Below are 25,205 nucleotides of genomic sequence, written 5' to 3' on the forward strand. Positions count from 1 at the left end.
TGAATCAGTGTTTCTGAGTAATTCACATGTTATATTGTTCTATGTATAATTTTAGAGTAATTGGATGTAGATTACTATGTGGTTCTTTTTTATCCACCTTTTCAAATATATCTCTTTCAGAGGACAAATTGTGCTTTGTTTGATTAAATTTAGTGCCACGTCTTGCTCTAATATAACTTGTTAATAAGTGATGGTTTCTTATTGTTTCCAATGTTTTTAATGGAAAGTAAGATGAGGAAAGAAAGCTGGACCAAGATAAGTGGTGTAAAGGAGTAAATTCATTGAGTTTAAGTCTGGAAATTGGTGAGAGAACTTGACAAAAGGAAGAATAAAAATGAAAGGTCAAGAAATGTATGCTTGATTAAATGTGAATTGAGCCTTTGTCCTGGAGCAGCCCGTAGCTGTTGTGGTGGTGGTGTGTATGTCTTCGGGAGTAAGGCTGTCAGGGCCGACTCAAGAAATACTTTAGGCCCTTTCACAGAGCTAAGTGGTAGCACAGGATCCCACTCAGTAAATTAGTTGTTGGAATGGATGACTTGGTGTATCTTTTTTTCTTTTTTATGCCATTGAAGCTCAGAGAAATTTAGAAAGGTGCTTTTGCCCTCATATTATTTTGGTCTCAGAGACTAGTTTCCAGTAGTAGTGTTAGATACATCCTCCTTGAGCAAAATGATATAAACAAATATCTAAGTAACTTTTTTATTTTACAGGATGAATCTGGCTATAGGTGGACAAGAGATGATCATTCTGCAGGCCGACAGCCTGAATACAGGTAAAAAAATAAAAATAGTAACATAACTACTTTGATACTTGACTAACTGAGCTGTCTGCTTTTGAAATCTAACCTCAAGGCACATAGATGCAATATGTTTTATTAGGATTAAAATTTTGGAAACGACAAGCATTATATTCTTTTTGTGACTATGCAATATGACAGTAGCCCTAATAGCTAGTGTTCTGTGTCTATTGACATTTTGTAATTGGTAATAAAAATATATATTTAAAATATTTGAACTCAATATATTCTTATCAAATTAATTATTATTCTTAATGTGTTGTATGGATTATAAGGTATATATTTGCTTAATTGGAAGGCAAGTCATGTATTTTAGAATATTTGAATCATTACAAAATGTCTCCTATTATAAGGCATTTTCTCAGTTGCTTAGTTTTGATCAGTAAAGTTCTGTTGGGAAAACACATTTTGAAAGGACCTCAATCATGCTTTGGTTACTTATAGAGGCATCTGATAGAATAGTTGGAAAAAAAAAAGATGGACAGATTTAACCAGATTGATAGTTTTTTTTTTTTTTAAATGGATTCACAGTAATAGTGTTGGAAGTTATAAAAGAAGTCTTTTCAACATCTCTTACAAACTGTCAGAGAATAACCCATAGAAAAATGAAAGAAGTCAACTGCCACAACTCCCTAGGTGCCAAAAGTAGACCTCATGATTCAGTGGATCATAGTAAGGCAGTTTGTAACTCACAGCACAGCAGTCAGCAGGGGCATCAGTGTGGTGGTGACAGTTCCCTCTCCCCAAGTCCCACAGGGAAATGTGACAGGCAGAGATGATGGCTATACATAGAGTGGGATGCACTGCTGCTGAGGAACCAGAGTCAAGAGCTTGGTACCTTTTGTAGCAAGCAGGAAGCAAGTCAATCCTTCTTTCCCTGGGAAGGAGCAATCACACAGTAGTTATGCTGTGGTTACCTTGGCCTATTGATGTGCAGGGACATTCAGAACTCATGGCAGACTGTCTCTCCCAAAAGAAGCAATAGAGAGTAGATGCTGAAAAATACTTTGATAAACTTTAATTACTGTGTTAAAGTTAACACAGTAATCATAAAAACTTTTAACCAGGTAGGAATGGAAGAGAATTTCCTTCATATGATAAATGCACATTTGCTGTACTGATGGTAAATTTAGAAGCATTTGCTTTAAAATCAGAACAAAGCAATGATGCCTGCTATCACTGTTTCTGTTCATCGTGGTAATGGAGGTCTCAGCCCCCACAGTAAGAAAAATAAAGTTATAAGGGTTAGAATGAAAGAAACAAGACTATTTATAGATGGTATAATTATGTTTGCAGAAAACTCAAGAGTCTATAGACTATTAGAACTATTAGGAAATTAGCAAAGTTCAATATGATATAAATAACTATTAGCATAAATTAGAAAATGTAATTTAAAAATATTTACCATAGCATAAAAACTATAAGGAATAGTAGGAATAAATCTAACAAAAGTGTGTAAGACCTACATAGGTGAAATTATATGTCATTTCTAAAGAGCATTTAAAAAGACCTGAATAAAAAGAGCAACATATATGTGACATCCCTGGCTGAGAAGAGACAGTATCATACCAGTTCTCCTTAAATTCAGGTATGAATTCAATCTGGTTCCAGTCTAAATTCCAGGATTTTTTTCCATGGAAGTTGGCAAGCTGATTCTAAAATTAATGTGAAGAAGTAAAGGGCCAGTTGGCAAAAATAGTCTTGAAAAAGCTGCAAAGACTCAAAATACTATATATCAAAACTTATAAAGCTGTAGTAATGTAAACAGTAAACCTGCATAGAGAGTCTAGAAACAAACCTAGACATATCCAGGAGTTTGAGATATACCAACAGTGGCATTACAAATCAAATGGAGAAAGAATGAACTTTTCAATAAATAGTGCCGGGACAAACAGCCATCCATTTGAAAAAACGTGACATAGGAAGCCTGATGTGTCAAAATAAACATCTGGTATAATAAAGACCTAAATATGAAAGGCAAAATTATTATTTTTTTAAAAAGAACTTTTTTTGATTAGATTAGCTAATGGTTTATATTCCCTCAAAGTAATAGTTCTTAGGTTTTAGTTCTACTGTTTTCAATTTTTAAGTGATGGTTTCTGTTTTTATCTTTATTCTTTCTCTGTCTTTTAGCATTTTATTTTTTCTTGTATGTGTATAATTTTACATAAATAAAATAAAAAATAAGACTCCCTAGTTCCCACAGCCATATTAACAGCTTTGTATATGTTCTACTGTATTTTTCTCTATTTGCATAAGCAGTTGGGGTGTTTGATTGTTGTTAATGAGATCATGTTATATATATTTTTCTGTAAGTTGGTTTTCTCATTCAGTGGCTTGTGGAAATCCCTTCAAGTATGGACTTAACTCTAATCTGAATCTTTTTAATTGCCAAGTAATATTCCATGATGTGGATATACCAAATAATTTAGCTGTTCACTTATTGATGAATATTCACTCTGTTTCCAGTACAAAACAGTGCCACAATAAGTCCGAGTACTTAATGTCTTTATGAAACAGTACTTTAGTTTCTATGGAACAGATTGCCAAAAGTTAAATTTCTGGGTCAAATGGCCTATGTATTTTAAATTTTAATAGATGTTTTCAGTTTGCCTTCTAAAAGCCTATAACGCTTATGTTTCCATTTAAAAAAATCTAACATTTTAATTTGGATTCTTAGTTTATTTTTCTTTCCATCTTATTTATTAACATAACTAGGATTTTGAAATTTCCTTTAAGCCGTGCTATAACTATATCCCATACATTCTGATATATAGCAATTTTATACTGGTTCTGACATAGTACATTCTAGTTATTCTGTGATCATAGAATGTTTGTTGTACTCTTATTCTGCTGTTTGAAATTCATTTATCATTAATGGTTCATTAGTTCATCAGTATTAGTATTTTTAAGTGTACTATGGTCATTAAAAGAAGTTATATTCTTTGTTTTCAGAGTATAGAGTTCATTCTGTATAGTATATTCATTCATTTGATAAATATTTATTGTGTGTCTGGTATATATCAGGTACTCTTCTAGCCTCTGGGGATAAAAAACTCCTACTCTCGTGAAGCCTACATTTGAGTATGGATTATAGGTAGTAAGCAGATAAAAAACTGAACAGATAAGTTTTGTAATAAAAATAACACAGGGCAGTGGAGTGGAAAGTGCTTCTACTTCTACACCCTCCTGCTTTCCTGCACCTTCACCACATGTGTGGGTGTCTGTAGTAACATTGCAGGTTTTATGCTGTCACAAAATCTATAGCTTTTGCTGGCTGGATCTTTCTGGATCTCTAAGCTGTTCCCTGTCAGGTGGGTTCCTTGAAGAGTTCCTATCTGAAAGACTTTGTGAATAGGAAATAGCTGTTGTTTTAGGGGAAAAAATCACTACGTTGTAAACCATGCAAAGAGTAATTGTCTATATTGGTAAGAGAATAAAGTTCTGAGCAATTAGGAAAACCATGCTAGTTAGTATTTTTGTTTTTGTCAGTGGGCTGTATTTAGTAATTCTTTGTATTGTGGAAAGAAAACATTAGAACATTTAAAACATTTTATTTGAAACAATTTTTAAATTTATAGAAGTTGGAAGAATAATTCAAAGAACTCCTGTAACCTTTCACCAGAGACCCCATTAATGTCTCCAACAAGGTCCCAGTAATGGACTTTATAGCAAAAAGTTCTCATCTGAGCTCATGGGTCATATTTTTGTAGGCTGCTTTAATCTGAGAGAATTCCTCAGTCTTTCCTTGAGTTTGATGGCTCACTGTTTTGGACAAGATGAATACAGGGCAGATATTTTGTAGAATGTTTCTTGATCCAGGCTTGTCTAATATTTCTTCATGATTAGATTCAGGTTATGCACTTTTGCTCGGGCAACCCCTGAAGTGATGATGTATTCTTTTTATTGCATCCTATTAGGTTATACATCTTGTTGGTTTGTCTCCTTATTGGTGGTGTTAACTTTTATCACTTCATTAAGATGGGGTCTGCAAAATTTCTTCACTATGAAGTTAGCCTCCTCTCCTGAAATTAGTAAGTGTTTTGTGGGGAGATGCTTTGCAACTATATGATTCTGCCAGTCTTCATCCCACCCATACCCACTAAGTTTTAGCAACCACTCTTGTTTCTTGCCTGAATTAGTTATTAATATCATCATTTTTAATGGATAATTTTATAATTAGAATGTTCTTTCTACGTTTATTATGTAGGCATTCTGTTGTGAGGAAGAACTTTTTCTTCTGCCCATCACCCCCTTTAAGAAAAAAAACCAGAACTTTGTTTATATCGCTGTGGACTCATGTATTCCTATTTTATTCCATTGCTATCATTATTTTGATGTCCACATTTGACCAGCGAGAGTCCCTTCAAGTTAGCTTCTGAATTTTTTAAAAGAATTTTTGTTGTGGCAGAGTATATGTAACATAAAATATGTCATTTTAATCATTTTTTATAATTGTTTTTTTTAAGATTGGCACCTGACCTAACATCTGTTGCCAGTCTTCTTTTCTTTTTCTTCTTCTCCCTGAAGCCCCCTAGTACATAGTTGTATATTCTAGTTGTAGGTCCTTCTGGCTCTGTTGTGTGGGACCCCATCTCAGCATGGCTTGATGAGCGGTGCTAGGTCCGCCCAGGATCCAAACTGGTGAAACCTCGGGATGCTGAGGTGGAGTGTGTGAACTTAACCACTGAGCCATGGGGCCAGCCCCTAACTGTTTTTAAAAAAATTTTTTAAAATGAGTTCATAATAGTTTACATCAATGTGAAATTTCAGTTGTATGTTATTTCTTGATCACCACATAAGTGCTCTCCTTCACCCCCTGTACCCCAGCTCCTAACCATTTTTAAGTGAACAATTCACTGGCATTACATTCACAATGTTGTACAACCATCACCACTATTTCTAAAACTTTTTTTCATCACCCCAAACAGAAATTCTGTACCTGTTAAACATTAATTCCTCATTCCCCCTTACCCCCAGCTCCTAGCAACCACCATTTTACTTTCTGTCCTTATGTACTTGCCTATTCTAGATATTTCATATAAGTGGAATCATACAATATTTGTCCTTTTGTGTCTGGCTTCTTTCACTTAGCATGTTTTCAAGGTTAATTCATGTTGTAGCATACAGCAGAACTTCATGCCTTTTATTGCGTGAATAATATTCCGTTGAATGTGTATTACCACATTTTGTTTATCCATTCATCCTCTGATGGAATTTGGGTTGTTTCCATCTTTTGACTATTGTGAATAATGCTGTAATGAACACTGGCATGTAAGTATCTGTTTTGAATCCTTGTTTTCAGTTCTTTTGAGTGCATACCTTAGAGCGGCATTGCTGATTCATATAGTAATTCTATGTTTAGCTTTTTGAGGAACCACCACTATTTTCCATAGTGACTGCACCATTTTACATTCCCACAAGCAATATACAAGGGTTTTGGTTTCTCCACATCCTCCCCAACATTTACTATATTCCTATTATAATTATTTTTAATGCCATCCTGGTAAGTTGAAGTGGTATCTTATTGTGGATTTGGTTTACTTTTCCCTAATGACTAGTGATGAGCAACATTTCATTTGCTTGTTGGCCATGTGTATACCTTTGGAGAAATGTCTATTCAGTTATTTTGCCTTTTTTTAAATTGGGTTGTTTGTCTTTTTGTTGTTGAGTTTTTTTTTTTTTAAGATTTTAATTTTCCTTTTTCTCCCCAAAGCCCCCCGGTACATAGTTGTATATTTTTAGTTGTGGGTCCTTCTAGTTGTGGCATGTGGGATGCCACCTCAGTATGGCTTGATGAGTAGTGCCATATCCACCCCCAGGATCCGAACCAGCGAAACCCTGGGCCGCTGAAGTGGAGCACGAACTTAACCACTTGGCCACGGGGCCAGCCCCCTGTTGTTGAGTTTTAGGAGTTCTTCATATATTCTGGATATTAAATCCTTATCAGATATATGATTTGGAAATATTTTCTCCCATTCTAAGGTTGTCTTTTCACTTTATTGATAATATCTTTTGGTATACAAAATTTTAAATTTTGATGAAGTCCACTTTATCTGTATTTTCTCCTCTTTCTAATACTTTTGTCATATCTGAGAATCCGTTGCCAAATCAGAGACTTCTATGTTGTTTTGACTTGTCTATATCATTCCTGGATCACTTCCTTACTTTCTGATGCAAAATATTCCAGGTTATTCTTATCCTGTGTCAGCCTCAGCCTTAATCAGTGATTTCTCTAAGGAGCACAGGTTCTCTTTAGTGGAGAGTGGTTTTTTTTTTTTTTTTTTAATTGAGTTAATTGATAGGTTACAATCTTGTGAAATTTCAATTGTACATTAATGTTTGTCAGTCATGTTGTAGGTGCACCACTTCACCCTTTGTGCCCACCCCACACCCCACCTTTCCCCTGGTATCCACTAAACTGTTCTTGGTCCATAGTTTTAAATTCCTCATATGAGTGGAGTCATACACAGATTATCTTTCTCTCGCTGGCTTATTTCACTTAACATAATTCTCTCGAGGTCCATCCATGTTATTGCAAATGGAATGATTTTGTTCTGTTTTGCAGCTGAGTAGTATTCCATTGTATATATGTACCACATCTTCTTTATCCATTCGTCTGTTGCTGGGCACTTAGGTTGCTTCCACGTCTTGGCTATTGTAAACAGTGCTGCAATAAACATTGGGGTGCACAGGACTTTTGGGATTGCTGACTTCAGGCTCTTTGGATAAATACCCAGTAGTGGGATGGCTGGATCGTATGGTAGTTCCATTTTTAGTTTTTTGAGGAATCGCCATACTGTTTTCCATAGTGGCTGCACCAGTTTGCATTCCCACCAGCAGTGTATGAGGGTTCCTTTTTCTCCGCAACCTCTCCAACATTTGTTGCTATTAGTTTTAGATATTTTTGTCATTCTAACGGGTGTAAGGTGATATCTTAGTGTAGTTTTGATTTGCATTTCCCTGATGATCAGCGATGATGAGCATCTTTTCATGTGCCTATTGGCCATCAGTATATCTTCTTTGGAGAAATGTCTGTTCATGTCTCCAGCCCATTTTTTGATTGGGTTGTTTGATGTTTTGTGGTTGAGTTGCGAGAGTTCTTTATATATTATGGATATTAAGCCTTTGTCAGATATATGACTTGCAAATATTTTTCCCCAGTTAGTGGGTTGTTTTTTTGTTTCAATCCTGTTTTCATTTGCCTTGAAGAAGCTCTTTAATCTGATGAAGTACCATTTGTTTATTCTTTCTATTGTTTCCCTTCTCTGAGAAGGCATGGTGTCCGAAAAGATCCTTTTAATACTGATGTCAAAGAGTGTACTGCCTACGTTTTCTTCCAGAAGCCTTATGGTTTCAGGTCTCACCTTTAGGTCTTTAATCCATTTTGAGTTTATTTTGGTGAATGGTGAAAAAGAATGGTCAATTTTCATTCTCTTACATGTGGCTTTCCAGTTTTCCCAGCACCATTTGTTGAAAAGACTTTCTTTTCTCCATTGTATGCCCTTGGCTCCTTTGTCAAAGATAAGCTGTCCATAGATGTGTGGTTTTATTTCTGGGCTTTCAATTCTGTTCCATTGATCTGTGCACCTGTTTTTGTACCAGTACCATGCTGTTTTGATTACTGTAGCTTTGTAGTATGTTTTGAAGTCAGGGATTGTGATGCCTCCCGTTTTGTTCTTTTTTCTCAGGATTGCTTTAGAAATTCGGGGTCTTTTGTTGCCCCATATGAATTTTAGGATTCTTTGTTCTAATTCTGTAAAGAATGTCATTGGGATTCTGATTGGGATGGCGTTGAATCTGTAGATTGCTTTAGGTAGAATGGACATTTTAACTATGTTTATTCTTCCAATCCATGTACATGGAATGTCTTTCCGTCTCCTTATGTCGTCATCCAATTCTCTCAGAAAGGCCTTGTAATTTTCATTATATAGGTCCTTCACTTCCTTAGTTAAATTTACCCCAAGGTATTTTATTCTTTTTGTTGCGATTGTGAATGGTATTGTATTCTTGAGTTCTTTTTCTGTTGGTTCATTACTGGAGTATAGAAATGCTATTGATTTATGCAAATTGATTTTATACCCTCCAACTTTGCTATAGTTGTTGATTACTTCTGAGAGTTTTCCAATGGATTCTTTGGGGTTTTCTATATATAAGATCATGTCGTCTGCAAACAGTGAGAGTTTCACTTCTTCCCTCCCTATTTGGATTCCTTTTATTCCTTTTTCTTGCCTGATTGCTCTGGCCAGGACCTCCAGTACTATGTTAAATAAGAGTGGTGATAGAGGGCATCCTTGTCTCGTTCCTGTTTTCAGGGGGATGGGGTTCAGTTTTTGCCCATTGAGTATGATGTTGGCTATGGGTTTGTCATATATGGCCTTTATTATGTTGAGGTAGTTTCCTTCTATGCCCATTTTGTTCAGAGTTTTTATCATAAATGGCTGTTGGATCTTGTCAAATGCCTTCTCTGCATCTATTGAGATGATCATGTGGTTTTTATTCCTCAGTTTGTTGATGTGGTGTATCACGTTGATTGATTTGTGGATGTTGAACCATCCCTGTGTCCCTGGTATGAATCCCACCTGATCCTGATGTATGATTCTTTTGATGAATTGCTGAATTCTGGTTGCCAAAATTTTGTTTAGAATTTTTGCATCTGTGTTCATCAGTGATATTGGCCTGTAGTTCTCTTTTTTCGTGGTGTCCTTGTCAGGTTTTGGTATCAGTGTGATGTTGGCCTCATAGAATGTGTTAGGAAGTGTTCCATCTTCCCTAAGTTTTTGGAATAGCTTGAAAAGGATAGGTATTAAATCCTCTCTGAAAGTTTGGTAGAATTCCCCAGGAAAGCCATCTGGTCCTGGGGTTTTATTCTTTGGGATGTTTTTGATTGCTATTTCAATCTCTTTCCTTGTGATTGGTCTGTTCAAATTGTCTGCCTCTTCTTGAGTGAGCTTTGGGAGATTGTAGGAGTCCAAGAATTTATCCATTTCCTCTAGGTTATCCATTCTGTTGGCATATAGTTTTTTGTAGTATTCTCTTATAATCTGTTGTATTTTTCTGCAGAGTCTGTTGTTATTTCTCCTCGCTCATTTCTGATTTTGTTTATTTGAGCTTTCTCCCTTTTTTTCTTTGTAAGTCTGGCTAGTGGTTTGTCAATTTTATTTATCTTCTCAAAAAACCAGCTCTTTGTCTCATTGATCCTTTTACGGCCTTTTTCGTTTCAATAGTATTTATTTCTGCTCTGATTTTTATTATTTCTCTCCTTCTGCTGACTTTGGGCTTCATTTGTTCTTTTTTCTCTAGTTCAGTTAGGTGTGCTTTAAGGTTGCTTATTTGGGATTTTTCTTGTTTGTTAAGATGTGCCTGTATTGCGATGAATTTTCCTCTTAATACAGCCTTTGCTGTATCCCATATGAGTTGGTATGGCATGCTATCATTTTCATTTGTTTCCAGGTATTTTTTTATTTCTTCTTTAATTTCTTGAATGATCCATTGCTTGTTCAATAGTGTGTTGTTTAGCCTCCACATCTTTGTGCCTTTCTCAGCTTTTTTCTTGTAATTAATTTCTAGCCTTATAGCACTATGATCTGAGAAGATGCTTGTTATTATTTCAATTTTTTTAAATTTGTAGAGGCTTGCCTTGTTTCCCAACATATGGTCTATCCTAGAGAATGTTCCATGTGCACTTGAGAAGAATGTGTATTCAGCTCCTTCACGGTGGAGTGATCTATATATGTCTATTAAGTCCAATTGTTTTAGTTTTTCATTCAGCTCCACTGTTTCCTTGTTGATTTTCTGTCTGGATGATCTGTCCATTGATGTGAGTGGGGTGTTGAGGTCCCCTACTATTATTGTGTTGTTTTTAACATCTTCCTTTAGGTCTGTTAATAGTTGCTTTATGAATCTTGGTGCTCCTGTGTTGGGTGCATAGATATTTATAAGCGTTATTTCTTCTTGATGAAGTGTGCCTTTGATCATTATATATTGTCCCTCTGTGTCTCTCTTTACCTGTCTTATTTTGAAATCCACTCGGTCTGATATGAGAATTGCAACACCTGCCTTTTTTTCCTTGCTATTTGCTTGAAGTATTGTCCTCCACCCCTTCACCCTGAGTCTGTGTTTGTCCTTGGGGCTGAGGTGTGTTTCCTGGAGGGAACAAATTGTTGGATCTTGTTGTTTAATCCGTTTTGCCACTCTGTGTCTTTTTATTGGAGAGTTCAATCCGTTCACATTGAGAGTGATTATTGATGCATGTGGACTTAATGCTGTCAATCTGTCGCTCATTATCTTGTTTTCCTGTGTTTCTTTTCCTGTGTGCTTTAGACTACCCATTTAATACTGCAATTTCTTATGCTGGGTTTCTTAGATTTTTCCTTATCTATGATTTGTGACTCTGTTCTGTACTTTATTTTAGTGTCTACCTTGAAGTTTGTATTTAGAATCTCGTGTATAATATAGTCTATTCTCTGGTGGTCTCTTACTTACTCGACCAATACTGATTTAGACCCTTTGCTCTTCCCCTCCTAAATAATTATTTTCATTTTTTATTCCAACTCGTCTTATTAATTTGTAGTTAGAGTGCTAAGATCATCCTTGTTTTGGTAGTTTCCTTATTTTTACCCTAATGCTATAGTTGAATATTTGCTATCCTGTTCTGGTTCTATCCATTGGTCTCCCTAGTCTGTGGATTGTGTCCCCTTTCTCCCTTTTTCCTTTTTTCAAGTATGAGAGCCTTCTTGAGGATTTCTTGTAATGGAGGGCTTTTAGTTACAAATTCCCTTAACTTTTGTTTGTCTGGAAAAGATTTAATTTCTCCCTCATATCTGAAGGAAATTCTTGCTGGATAGAGTATTCTTGGCTGAAGGTTTTTATCCTTTAAAGCTTTGAATATATCACTCCATTCTCTCCTAGCTTGTAGGGTTGCTGTAGAGAAATCCACTGACAGTCTGATAGGGGCTCCTTTATAGGTTATTCTCTTTTTTTTCTTACTTCCCTGAGTATTCTTTCCTTATCATTCCTGTTTGCCAACTTTACTATTATGTGCCTTGCGGTGGGTCTTTTTACATTGACAAATCTAGGAGATCTAAAACCCTCCCCTACACACATTTCTCCGTTGATCCCTAGATTTGGGAAGTTCTCTTCAATAATTTCGTTAAGCACACTTTCTGCTCCATTTTCCTTTTCCATATTCTCGGGAATTCCTATCATCCTTATGTTCTTACTCCTCATTGAATCCATTATCTCTCGGAGATTTTCCTCATTTTTTTTAATTCTTAGTTCTCTTTCTTCCTCTGTCTGGCGCCATTCAGCCTGTCTGTCCTCAATTATGCTGATTTTCTCCTCTATGTTGTCTACATGGGCATTCAGGGAATCCATATTCTGTTTTATCTGGTCCATTGTGTTTTTCATCTCAAGTAATTCTGTTTGATTCTTCTTTATGATTTCAATCTCTTTTGTGAAGTAACTCCAGAACTCGGCTTGTTTCTCTATCTTTCTCTCTACCTCATTGAGTTTTTTGATTATAGCTGCTCTGAATTCATTATCACTTAGTTTACCTAATTCCAGGTCCTCAGGACTTAATTCTGTGTTTTTATTGTTTTCCTTCTGGTCTGGGGCTTTTATAAATTGCTGGATGGTAGAGGAGCGGTTTTTTCTCACGGTGGTAGAATTCAGTTGCAGTTACAGCCTGTCGCCACTAGATGGGGGGTCGAGAGCTGCGTGTTAGCTCTCCGCCTTGGGGCAAGATGGCTGCGCCCACTGGCTTTGTTGGGGGGGGAGGGGCTGTTACTCACACGCGCTGGTCTGGGTTCAGATCTGTTCTGTTCTCTGGTCTCCCAAGGCCCTTGATTTATAGGGTCCCCGCGGACGGAAGCTTTCCCCCCGTCAGCGGGTCTCCACTGAATCAGCTGCAGGAGTCCTGGATGATCCCCGGTCGCGCGGCCCCTCCCCTGCTCCCTCCCGACCCACGCCGCAGCGATCGCAGACTCTAGGGGAGGGAGCGATGTTCTCTCCTACCGTTCCAGCGCCTCCGAAGGTGTAAAGCTAGGTTTATGATCTCCACCTTCTTGGTATTGTAGGTCTCTAACGAGCTGGCATTATGTTTATTCTCTGAAATTCACTTCTTCCAATCTTTTGTTGTTGTATTTTGGAGGGGAGAGAATCCTGGGTCAGCTCCCTGCCATTTTGCTCCGCCCACTCCTGGAGAGTGGTTTTTTGAAACCAAGATATGGACAGTAGGCGTGCATACACGCACACGGACACTTTTATATCTGTATTTATTTTTATACAATATTTATCTAGACTGAAGACCATGAGTTCATGGCAGTGTCCTTTCCTCTTTTCCATATTTATACCTCTCTTTTCTGTCAGTGAGAAACCTGGCTCCCAGTTTTTGGAAGAGACAGTTCTCCATGGGTCTCTTGCACGGCTACACATCTTACCAAGCTATGCCAAGAACCTAAGGCCCTGATCGCTTTTTATCCATGCTTTTTTGCAGAGTTGAATTTATAGTGGGCAGTCTTGAAGAATAAGGTAATGTCCCCCTCTGTGACAAATAGGCTTGCTTATTGCTTGGTGTAAAAATTGTGAGTTCCTCAAGTTCAGTGTGCCTCAGTTGTGAACCAAACCTGCTAGTCATATATCACATCATCCCTGTGGGACTTGGGACTAGGGGGAACTGATGCAAACAGGCCAATGCTTATAATGCTTGCTCTGCTGAAGGTAATAAAGTCCTTTGTCTCTGACGTAGGAGTCTTGTGTCTTCTGCCAGTGTCTGTGAGACAGTAACAGTCTTATTAGTTTGTAAGTAGGGTAAAATCTGATCCCAGACCTGAAACCAGTATTCTCAATATGTTTGCTCACGTTTCTCTATGTAGTTAATCTTCTGACCCCATGAGTCTTCTTTCTCACTCTCTAAAGCACCTTCTTTTTGCAGCTTGCCATCACTTGCTGCTACCGGGCTGCCTTGCTTTCACACTATCTTCCACAGATCTATTACTGGCCATGGAAGTTTCTGTTTATAATTTATCTAATCTTTTTCACTTTCTGTTTTATGTGTTTCATATTGTGGCACCTTATGTACTTTATAAATCCAGCATACATATATTAGTGGTTCATATTCAAATATGTTTCACTAATAGGAGTGTGGAATCATTGGAAGCAACTGGATGAAATAACAGCTAACAGAGGAAAAGAGAATGTATCAAGTTTTCTGTCATCCTCCGATAAACCACCCCCAACCCCCGCTCTGAAAGTTATCACTTTGTTATTTAATAGAGCCACATTACCTGATAATTTATCTGCATTTCAAGTGTATCATCACCAACTCATTTTGGTTCTGTATTTACACAGTAATTATATTATCTGTTTGTTCAAAACACAATTATAGATGAAATTCAGAATATATTAGGATTTATTTCATTTTGTATTCAAGGAATATGTCATACTTTCCCAAGGGTTATTGATTCAGACAGAATGAGGTTGTTTTTAATAGGATCATTTTTTCCCTCTGTAGTTATGAGATCTTGGAATAAACCTTAGGATGGAACTGATATAAAGTATTAAATAATATTTTAAAAGATGGAACAAGAGTGTCACCAAATGACCAGTATACTTTATTTTTAAATGCTGGAATTTTTCTGTATTTACATGTGGAAAATTTTGATTAAGTAGGTCAGTATTTTCATACTTGTGGATATCTTGGAAAAAAGTAGATTTAATTTTTAATTTTATTATAGCAACTTTATCTTCTTAGCTGACATAGAATTTGACAGAGAAAATAGTATAAAACATCTTTGGTTTAGTTCAGTGGTACAAATGTTTATTGAGTGTTTACTGTGTGTTGGGTATTGTGCTTTTATCACCAGCTTACAATCTAATGAGTGAAATGAAGATACACAAATAGGTAATATAATATGATACATGCTTAAGTTGCATAAAAGTACCATATGGAGACAAATAAAGAAGAACTTATCCTGTCCTGGGGTTTTGTTCAAGATTTCCTGCAGGAGCTGGTAATGTGAACAGAACTTGAAGGAAAAATTAGAGTTAACCAGAAGAAGAGGATGGGGAATGTGTTCTTACACAGGGAAGAGCATGAGCAAAGCTGCATGATGTGTAGAGGTATTAATAGATGATTATGTATGAGCTAGGGAATTGTGGATTAGACTTTAACTAAGAAGTCTTGAGTTTTATTCTGTTAGCATCGGGGAGCTATTTTAACCTGGTAGGGAGAAAAGGGTTAAGGTAACCCAATCAGATTGTAGTTTACTTCATCTTCAGTGTAGAGGATGACTTTTAAAGATCGCACTGGAGATAGAACAAGAACTTATGACAGTCTGAATTGGAGGAGTTGGTGTCGGGAGAACAAGTGTTAAATTTGATAAATGCTTAGGAGGTAAAAATCAGTAAGATGTGATTGTTAGATGTGGGAATAAGGAAGAAGGAAATATCTAGATTTTTAGTTTTAGTTTACCGTATGTATAACAACACCCTTATCTGAGATTGGGAATATAGGAGGAATGGATTCAAGGGAGGAACTGCATTCAAAATTGAGATTGTCCAAGAAGAAGATGTAATTGCACAAGATCAGTGGACTAAGGTCAGAACTCTAGGCAACACTTTTATTGCAGGGGTAGAAAATAAAACTTTTAAAACAATATTAGGGGTTACCAATGTCTAATGCAACTGAGTAGTCTAGTAATATAAAGATTCAAATATCTCTTGGGTTTGGCTGTGTTAGGATGAATGAAAATGAGGAGATAGATTCAACCTGGTTGTATAACTTTTTAAAAAATACTTAATTGAGAAGGAAAGTGGGGAACGTTGTTAGCTGGAGAAGGATACTGGTTAAAGGGAGATCACCTAAAACCTTTTTTTTTTTTTTAAGGCGATCAGTGACTTGAGCATATTCGTAGGTAGAAAGGAAAGAAAGAGATTGAAGATACGAGGCAGAAAAGGGATAACTGGAAGGAAGGTCAATGAGGACCAGGATGAAGACTATTGATTGAAGGGATAATTTTTAACAGCAGGGAAAAATCATATACCAAGAAAGGATGAAAGTAGCATGGGGCAGATGAAGGCAAATTGGGGGAAAGGAGAGCTGGGCTGGCAGTTGAGGTAGTCTATGGCTGATGACTGCCATGTTTTTCAGGTAGTGAAGTAACTCATTAAGAGAAAGATTTGGTGCTAGGTTAGAGGACTTTGAGGGAATTATCAAGATGTGGAATAGTTGCTGACTGAATGGGAGATTGCACTCACCAATGATAAGTAAAAATATTACTAGTGGGATTGAAGGTACAGTGGAAGTTAGAGACTGTGACTCCGTAGTGGGTCCAATCTGTAGGCGTATGTAATTTCTCTCTAGGATATGGCACTGTAACTATATCGGTGAAGAATCACAGATTTTGGAATTAATTCAGCATTGGGTTGGCTAACACAGTGTGTCAGAATTGCCAGAACAGAAAGTTGTTGGTATTCATAGAGTGGTTCAAATACTGTAGTTTGGCTGAAAGGGCAATAAGTGATGCCAGGATGGTGTTCATGGATTGCTAGGAAATATAGGAGACTTACAGGTATCCATGAATCAGAGGTAGAGTTATTGTAGGAGTGAGAAAACTGAAGGATGAGACATTGTGATAAGATTGCAGTGTTGGATTCTGATGAAGAGCACCTCTGGGTAATGAGAGGCAAGGTTTAGGATTTAAGTGTGTGGCTAAAGTATTGTGAAGAGGTAGGTGGTGGCCAGGGAAGGGCTACAGTATTGCACAGATGATCCACATGAATTTGGAAAGTCATCCATGATGTGGGTGGGATGTGTTACAGGGCGGACTGTGTGTCATTGGGTTAAAGGCCTTTTGAAATGTGGGAAAGTTACCAGATGGTTGGTAATATGGGCCAAGGGGAGTTACAGTGCGATGGCCTGAACTTAAATAAGGAGTTTGTTGGGCTCTTTGCCCTTTTCTTAGAGGATGAAGGATTTGGAAGATAATCCTATGCTGCACATTCCTCAGACCTTGAGGCAGAGTCATCAGTGAGTGTGCCCTTCTACTCAAGAGTGTGAAGGGAGGTGGTATTTGTGTTCAAATACCAGGTTTTAGTTAAAGGAAGAAGTTGGAAGGATTGGTTTATAAAGAGGCTGAGGATGTGAAAATATTTACAAGACCAACTGAAATTACTATATCTTGTTTCTTAAGTACACAAATACAGTTACTGAGCGTAAAGTACATGTAATACTTACAGGTAAGCACTTAACATATTTGTTACTCTGTGGTGGTAATGCTCTTATGTATTAGTGGAAATAACTCATGCCCCTACAGTGGCCGATCAGGGAATGTTGAATGAGTCCTGAGGGTCAGAAGGTCAGATTGGAGCAGCTGTTACTTGGTACCAGCTGCTCTTTCCCATTTGGGAATATAAAGCCTGGTGTGGCCTGCTTCAAAAGAAGTCAGAAACTGCTACAACTAAAAGGACCCACAGCTAGGGTACACAACTATGTACTGGGGGGATTTGGGGAGAAAAAGCAGGGAAAAAAAGGAAAAAGAAGATTGGCAACAGTTGTTAGCTCAGGTGCCAATCTTTAAAAGAAAAAAAAAAGTCAGAAATCTAGATTTTTTAAATGTTAAATCTCTTGATTTTTCAATGTTCACAACTAATTAGAACCAGAATTTGCAGTCTGTAGAGTAGGGCAACAATCTGGGACTGTGAAATGAAGAGCATATAGTAGTAGCTTGGGTAATACAGAATACAGTGGTTCTCAACCCTGGCTGCATTCTGAATTAGGTGGAAAACTTTTTAAAGAAAAATACCAATTCCTGGTCCTTACATTTGGAGATCTGATTTAATTGGTCTTGGGTGGAGCCCGGGCATCAGTATTTTTTAAAAGCTCATCAGATAGTCTAGTGTGAAGCTACACTTGAGAACCCTTGGTTTAATAGGTAGTATGGAATGACAACAGTCCAGAAACCACAGGATTGTGTTAATAATGACTTCTTGGCACTTTCTCTCGTTTATGGTAACTTCATCTAGCTTTATCATTGGCAGCAGTTGTTCCCTTTGTTTATGTTTCTAAAACTTGTGTTCATAAGAATCACTTAGGGGGCCGGCCCGGTGGCGCAGCAGTTAAGTGCACACGTTCTGCTTCGGCAGCCTGGGGTTCACCGGTTCGGATCCCGGGTGCTTGGCAAGCCATGCCGTGGTAGGCGTCCCACATATAAAGTAGAGGAAGATGGGCACGGATGTTAGCTCAGGGCCAGGCTTCCTCAGCAAAAAAGAGGAGGACTGGCAGTAGTTAGCTCAGGGAAAAAGAATCACTTAGAAGCTCGTTAAAAATGGTTTCCAGGCTTCAGCCCAAGAGATTCTGATTCAGTAAGTAGAGGCTTGGGATCTGTATTTTTCACAAGCCCCCTGGATGATTGTGATGCAGAGGGTCTGGAGATTGAAGTTTGAGAAACACTGACCTATACTGTGTGCCGCTGCTAACAGATAAATTGGTATCTTTTCCGAGCTCGATGTTTCTACATCCAGCTGCTTGTTAGACACTTCACTTGAGAATCCCAGACTTTCCATCGAAATGAAATGCTTCGTTCGTGAAAAGACTTCTACCTCTTCTCCACACATCATAGGCACATAGGTGGACTGCATTTCCCAGCCTTCCTTCCAGCTAGATGTGGCCACGTAACTAATTTATCTCCAGTGTAATGTGAGTAGGAGTTCTACTTCTACTTGTATTCTTCGACACACATTTACCTTTTCCCATGTTGCAGGGTGGGCTTTGGAATGGAATGACAGCAGACGCATGACCTTGGAAGCCACCTGTTGAAATAGCAGAGTGGTCAGCCGGGGTTCTTGGATGATTGCCTGGAGCACAGTCTCTCACCCTGGAATGCCTGCCCTAGACCGTTTCATGGTAGTTAGATAGACATCTTTTGTGTAATGATTCAGTATTCAGTTTTTTGATATTTTTATTATATCAATTTAGGCATGTCTTGCCTCTAACAATAGGCACTGTTTTAGCTGTTAGAGATCAAACTGTGAGTAACACAAATAAGTTCTATATTCTAAGCTGGAAGATCTCTTAGTCCATATTGCATGCCTAGAATACTTTTAATGCTAAAGATGTGGTTTTGTGGAAAGAGCTCTGGACTTGGTCACCAGACTCAAGTTAGCCTTACTAGTTACCAAACTGCTTTCTCAAAATGATTCCTGAAATCTTAGTTCCTTTTTGAAGTTTCCTGTTGACTGGAAATGAAGTAGCCAGTATTTTGTGTGGAATATTTGTGCATGTTGGATATGGGAAGGAAAGAAAAATGAGGTCCTGAATAAGAAGTTAAATGTTTTCTTTCTTCCTTTCTTCTCTTCCCTTATATCCTTACCTCCTACTTTTTTATTGAATTTTACTCTTAACCAGTAAACATATATCTGCTGAAACTGAGGGGTCTATCACACCTTGTCTGATTTTACTGGTGTGAGGGGCTGGAGTTATCTTGGGAATGTGTATTAACGGGAGAATCCTGAGCTTCATAAATCTGCTTTTGAAGCCAGCATCCAAGATGATTTTATGTAGGACCACACTGAGAAAGAGTCCCTTATAAGGCATTAGTTCCTCCCATCTTCCATTCTGTAGATGACTTTGCCTCCTGTATATGCCCTGCATTATCGCTGCCCTGAATCAGGGCTGAAATGTTTGTAATACGGCCAAAGATGCTGTCCTGACTCTCAAGTTATGTACTTTTTTGATAATAAAAAGCATCAGTTGAGTTAAATATGTGGGGGTCTTTTTTTTGAGGCTTCATAGTAAGCATTGTAGTTGTACCGTTATTTATATTTCTTCAACAGTTCTTTTTTAAATTTTTTTTCCTTTTTTTTAAGGTGGTAATTGCCATATAGCATTATATATTAGTTTCAGGTGTACAACATAGTGATTTGATATTTGTATATATTGCAAAATGATCACCACAGTAAGTCTAGTTAACAGCAACTTGCATTTCTTTTTTTAATTCTGTTTTTATTATTTTTTATTGAGATAACGTTGGTTTAAAAGACTTTAATTTGCTGTATAATTCATTGTATTGAACCCATTATATCATATATATTGATATCATTTTCATCATAGCTAGAAACTTTATAATTTGAAGGCTTTTGGTGTAAGTTTTCTTTACGTGGTTAATAGAATTTTGTCTTACTTGCAGTGCAAAGTTTGTACCCTGTGATTTATGGAATGGCATTAAGAATGTGCCCAAGTTTCCAGTGTCCTGTTGCTCTGTTCAGCATGCTTCAGGGTCACTGTTACAACAAACAAAAAAACAAAGTTCTTTCTTAAAATCAGGACCATACTTGCACAAAGAAAATTATACTAGTTGATGTTGATTGAGTTTTATAGCTAGTCAGGAGTGTGGGGATAACACATTTTAAAAGAAAAATTGTACGAATACAGTTGTGATCTTTCTATCAATCAGATGATTTTTCCCTTTTGATTTTTTTTGATAATCTAATGATAATCTATAGAGACTTCATGTTTTGCATTTTAGGTACTCAATGACAGTTGTGTATGTGGCTTTGTTTTAGTTTGTATGCTTCTTCAAGAAACAGTTCTGTGTTTAAGAATGTCTAGTTTAAGCTTATTTTATTTAGAAAAACAGAAACCTCTGAGTATTTCACACAGGGGGTTAGAGTCATTAGCAATCCAGGGTCACCTTAAGGAATTTAGGTCATATGAAGCCAGGCTAGTCTATTTCTTCTTCCCCCTGCTTTTATTGTGTAGCCATTTGGGATTTCAACCCTACTTCCTTGGTAAGATCTGGACTCTATTTTTATATCCTAATCCTATGAGGCTATCAGGATTGTTTGTTTTTCATCCTCTCAGCTACTGCTTCTGAAATTGGCACATATATAAAGGAAAAAGTGGCCCAGAAAAGAAAGGCCCAGGGGCCAGCCCTGTGGCCCAGTGGTTAAGTTCCCCACTCCACTTCAGCAGCCCAGGGTTTCACTGATTCGCATCCTGGGCGTGGACAAGGTGCTGCTTATCAGGCCGTGCTGAGGCGGTGTCCTACAGAGCACAACCAGAGGCACTCACAACTAAAATATACAGCTATGTACTTGGGGGCTTTGGGGAGAAGAATAAGGAAAAAAAAAAAAAAAGAAGATTGGCAACAGATGTTAGCTCAGGTGCCAATCTTTGGAAAAAACAAAACAAAAAGACAGACTCAGTTCTCTGGGCTTCCTACTTCTCTTGCTTATTGGTTCCATAGTTCTTTACTACATTCTTAGCTCTTTGATGACTATGAGCAGATTGCTAAAAAATTTTTTTTTGCTCAGTGGTTCTAGATTTCTTTTAGCAGTCAACTTAAAATTTAGTTCCCCATTTTTGGCTGTAGTAGCAAAAGTTGAGATGATCCTTGAGGTAATGGTGTCTTTGGCTTGAACTCTAGGAAATATAAATATTTTTTAAATTATACGTCAAAAATTTTATTAGTAGAAAATTTCTATTAAATATATAGTATAGAGTTAAAACCATGAATATAATGCACAGAAATACAATCTGTTAAAGTAAGGGCTTTAACAGAAGCCTAAAGACTAAGTTTTTCTATTAATTATTTTGTGTTTATTTATTTTAGTCATTTTATAGCATTTAGTTGCGTAGATATATATAGCAGGCACCCAAGATTTAAGAAAAACTATGAGAGAAAAAAACTTTAAATTTTATCTTTTATTATAAAGGATTATTTTTAAAAATATTTTATCTATAAATGATTGTCTTTGAATCTGTTCACTGACTTTTTCTGCAGATGGGGTAAAGAGAATCATAAAATTGGGAAATTATGTTGAAGGTTAAGAATTGCTGTGTTAAGCTATAGCATTTTTCTGAATAAAGGAAAAATAAATAAGAGGAAAATGTAAGTTGAATGATTTCTTGGTCAAGACATTGGAAGATTTGCCTTTGCAGAGAGAATGTCCTGAGGTGGGGGAACCTCATCATGTTGCACACATTTCTTAGTGATCCTCTGGGAAGATGACCTGACACCATATTGGTAGCTGAAGTTACCAAGACTGACTTCTTTTTGGTTTGGCAAGTAATGCTATGCTATTTGGGTGTTCAAAAGAAATTGCTAAAATGTATTAATGATTTTCAGACAGCAGTTGGTCTTACAATTTGTTTTCCCTTAAAATAAATATTAAACATGAAAATTCTTTTCTCAAAGAGAAAAGTTCTGTTGACTTTCTAAAAGAATCTTTTCATGGGCACAGATATTAGCTCAGGGCCAGTCTTCCTCAGCAAAAAAAGGGGAAGATTGGCAGCACATGTTAGCCCAGGGCTAATCTTCCTCAAAAAAAACCCAAAAAACCTTCAGATCTGTTAAATGATAAGAAGCTATGTTTTTATATATCACATTTTTAGAGGAAAAGTAGACACCTTTTTAATACTTACTAGAGCATATAACTTACATATAGTACATAAATCAAGGTGTATGGTTTAATGAATTACCATACGTGTAATCACAATCCAAGTTAAGAAATAGAATATTACTTGCATCCCAGAAGCTTCCTCATGCCGCTCCTCAATTACTTTCTTCTTCCTCTCTGAAGGTAATCGTTATTCTGACCTAAAGCAATCTTAATAGTCATTGGGAAAAATTGTAATTATTGTGTCTTTTAAAATTTTTTGTCAAGACATTAAACTCTTTCAGTCAACTAGAAATATGTAGGGAAATTAAAAAATGGTAAAACTGATATTCATTTAGTATACTATAATTTAAAACGTTAGAAACATTGAGAGTTTAGAGTTTTATTTCTTTGTAAAAAACTTATCAAGAGTTTGAACAGTGCTTGCCTTCTCATCGTATATCTTAAGATATGAGCAAGCATCTTTTTTATTCCTTGGTGAATTGTCATACTCCATTCTGCATTGGGATCAATTTCCAACATTTTATCCTTTGCATTTTCATTGTTGTGAAATATCACTTGAGAGTTCCTTTAATGTAAAGTTTTTTGCTAGCCTCACTGTCTCTGGGACATCTTCATCTTTTTTGTCACAGTCACTTTCGTTATTTATGTCAGTAATTTTGCCTTCACCAAGTTCCTCAGGCTGCATATCTAGGGTCTCTTAAAGGGCAGCATTGTCAGCATTCCCATGCTCAGCTATTTACTCTATCACTCCATTAGGTTTAATTTGGATTTCACTTCTACAGTTATCACTTTTTTGTTTCTTGGCTGCACTTTTTGTCTTTGTTGGCCAGTTTTCTTTCAATTATCCATTTTTGTAAAATGTCACGTGGGTTTATCACTGGGAGACAAGAAAGGAACAAAATTCCATTTTGCTGTCCGTGTGTGAACTGAATAGCAGATGCATGATGACGAATCCAACAAGACTTTGAAGGATGTGATGTGATTGGTCACCAATGGTGATGTGCGTTTATTGTTCATGTAGTGATTTGTGAACTGAGAGCTAGCAGCTTTGTACCTATTTATATTCCCATCAACAAGGTATGTAAATTCCTGTTGTTTCACATCCTTGTCAACACTTGGTGTTGTCATTGTTTTGTTTTTTTTTTAATTTGAGTTAATGGGTTAATATATAAAGTACTTATTTGGACTGGTAGGCATTATTCCTCTTAATCCATTATTCCCATTTTACAGATGAGGAAACAGACACAGAGAGGTTAAGTAACTGTCAAACCTCTCCTGTAGTAAACAAATGATGGCGCCAGATTTGAACCCTGGCAGACTTTGTTCCAGAGCCTATGCTCTTAAGTATTGGACTATATATAAATTAAAAGATTGAAAATAGAGTGGAAAATACTTTACTTGAAAATGTAACATGTAATTGAATGTTTAGGAGAGTTGAAGAAATTTGAATACTTGATGTTAGATGTGTTATAAAGAAACATTTTAGAATTGATAAGTGGTTCCAAGAAAGCTGTAGAATGTCTCTACATATTTCTCAAACTGATAGATTAAATTTATGAGTGTGTGTGTGTGTGTGTGTGTGTATCTGTCTGTGTGTCTATCTCAGGGTTTCTGAACTTTGTCACTATTGGCATTTTGGTCTGGATAGTTCTTTATTGTAGGGAACTGTCCTGTGCATTGTAAGAATTTAGCAGCATCTCTGACCTCTACTCACTAGATATGTACTCCCCAGTTGTGACAGTCAAAAATGTCATGTTTTCAGATGTTGCCACATGTCCCTCTGGGAGTAAAATCACCATCATTTGAGAATCACTAATATAGTAAGGAGCCTCATTAATAGAATCCTTTTTTTTCCTTGCATATATTTTGAGTGTTTTTCATGTCATAATTTGGAAAAGCAGATTTTTTGCCTTTAAAATGTCAGAATCTCAGAGCAATAATAATAGCTATACTAGTCACATGAGTACAGTTAAGCATCAGTGGGCTGTTTCTGTAGGTTGCTTTTTTTCTTGGAAGTGTATGGTACAGCTACTTAATTACTAGGAAGAATATTAGCTACCCAGATTTCTTATTGGGTTGGCAGGTTGGTTTTGGGAGGAGGTAGTGGAATGGGAGAAAGTGGCATTGAACAGTGGAAGATCAGTTATCTTTAAAAGCTAAAATAAAGAACTTGAGAGAATATTGACATATCAGGGAAAATAGTTGAGTTCATAATAGTCAAAGTGATTTCATTTAATAATTGTGAAATATTTGGTCTTCCACTTGAATAGGATCTATAAATTAAATGAAAGAATAGCTTAAAAACTAATTTCTTATTAAACAAAAATAAGTTTTAAAAGTTTCTGTTGTAAAAGTAGTACAGTCACATTATAGAAATAATATGAAAAGCAAAAAGAAATTCCTACTGAGTTTACTAGGAATAAGTTTACCAATGAAAGCATTATTGATTTTCTGGTGAATTATATGCTTTAAAAACTCATTGCAGTCTCTCATTAGTTATGCCAGAGAATTAGAAGTAAATCTATGCAAGAGTTTGTTTAGGTGTAAGGTTAAGATATAAGGTTGCTCAGTTTGCCCTTGCCATATTGTCTTAATTAAAAAAAAAACCTAAGCCTTTGAATATTCATTTTTACCTAAATTTATCATAAATTATACCAGAAGATAAGAATTTAAGAAAATTAAGACAACTGTTTCATAAAACTAGCATCACTTGCACTAGTACCTTATGCTAGCTACAAGTGCCCACCGTCATTCATAGTAGCTGTAAGTATATCTGTCGTCAGTGATGGAAGGAAAATTAAACAGTGATACACATTAAGACACCCATCTCATTTATGGATTATGGATTGTTTTGATAATCTCTACTGTTTTTCCCTTAAAGATAGAAGCTCTCATGGTTGACATTTGAAATCAAGTGCAAACTCCCTTAAATAGTTAGGTGTTATTGCCAAGAAAAAGAAGAAATTCAAAATACTCTGTAACATTTTGAGCCTAGAAAAAGTCAGAC

At 36.6% G+C, this 25,205-nt stretch overlaps 1 protein-coding gene across 25 annotated transcripts in view; it reads left to right on the forward strand.

Moving 5' to 3' along the window:
- PPHLN1 (periphilin 1) overlaps positions 1-25,205 on the forward strand; it is a 122,114-nt gene that overhangs the window by 26,864 nt on the left and 70,045 nt on the right. For all 25 annotated transcript variants that reach the window (XM_070494406.1, XM_014864271.3, XM_044755592.2 and 22 more), the window contains one exon: positions 711-772. In XM_070494406.1, the coding sequence (XP_070350507.1) occupies positions 711-772 (62 nt within the window). The remainder of the gene's footprint in view (positions 1-710; positions 773-25,205) is intronic.

The sequence above is a fragment of the Equus asinus genome, chromosome 22 (genome assembly GCF_041296235.1).
Source record: "Equus asinus isolate D_3611 breed Donkey chromosome 22, EquAss-T2T_v2, whole genome shotgun sequence".
NCBI lineage: Eukaryota > Metazoa > Chordata > Mammalia > Perissodactyla > Equidae > Equus > Equus asinus.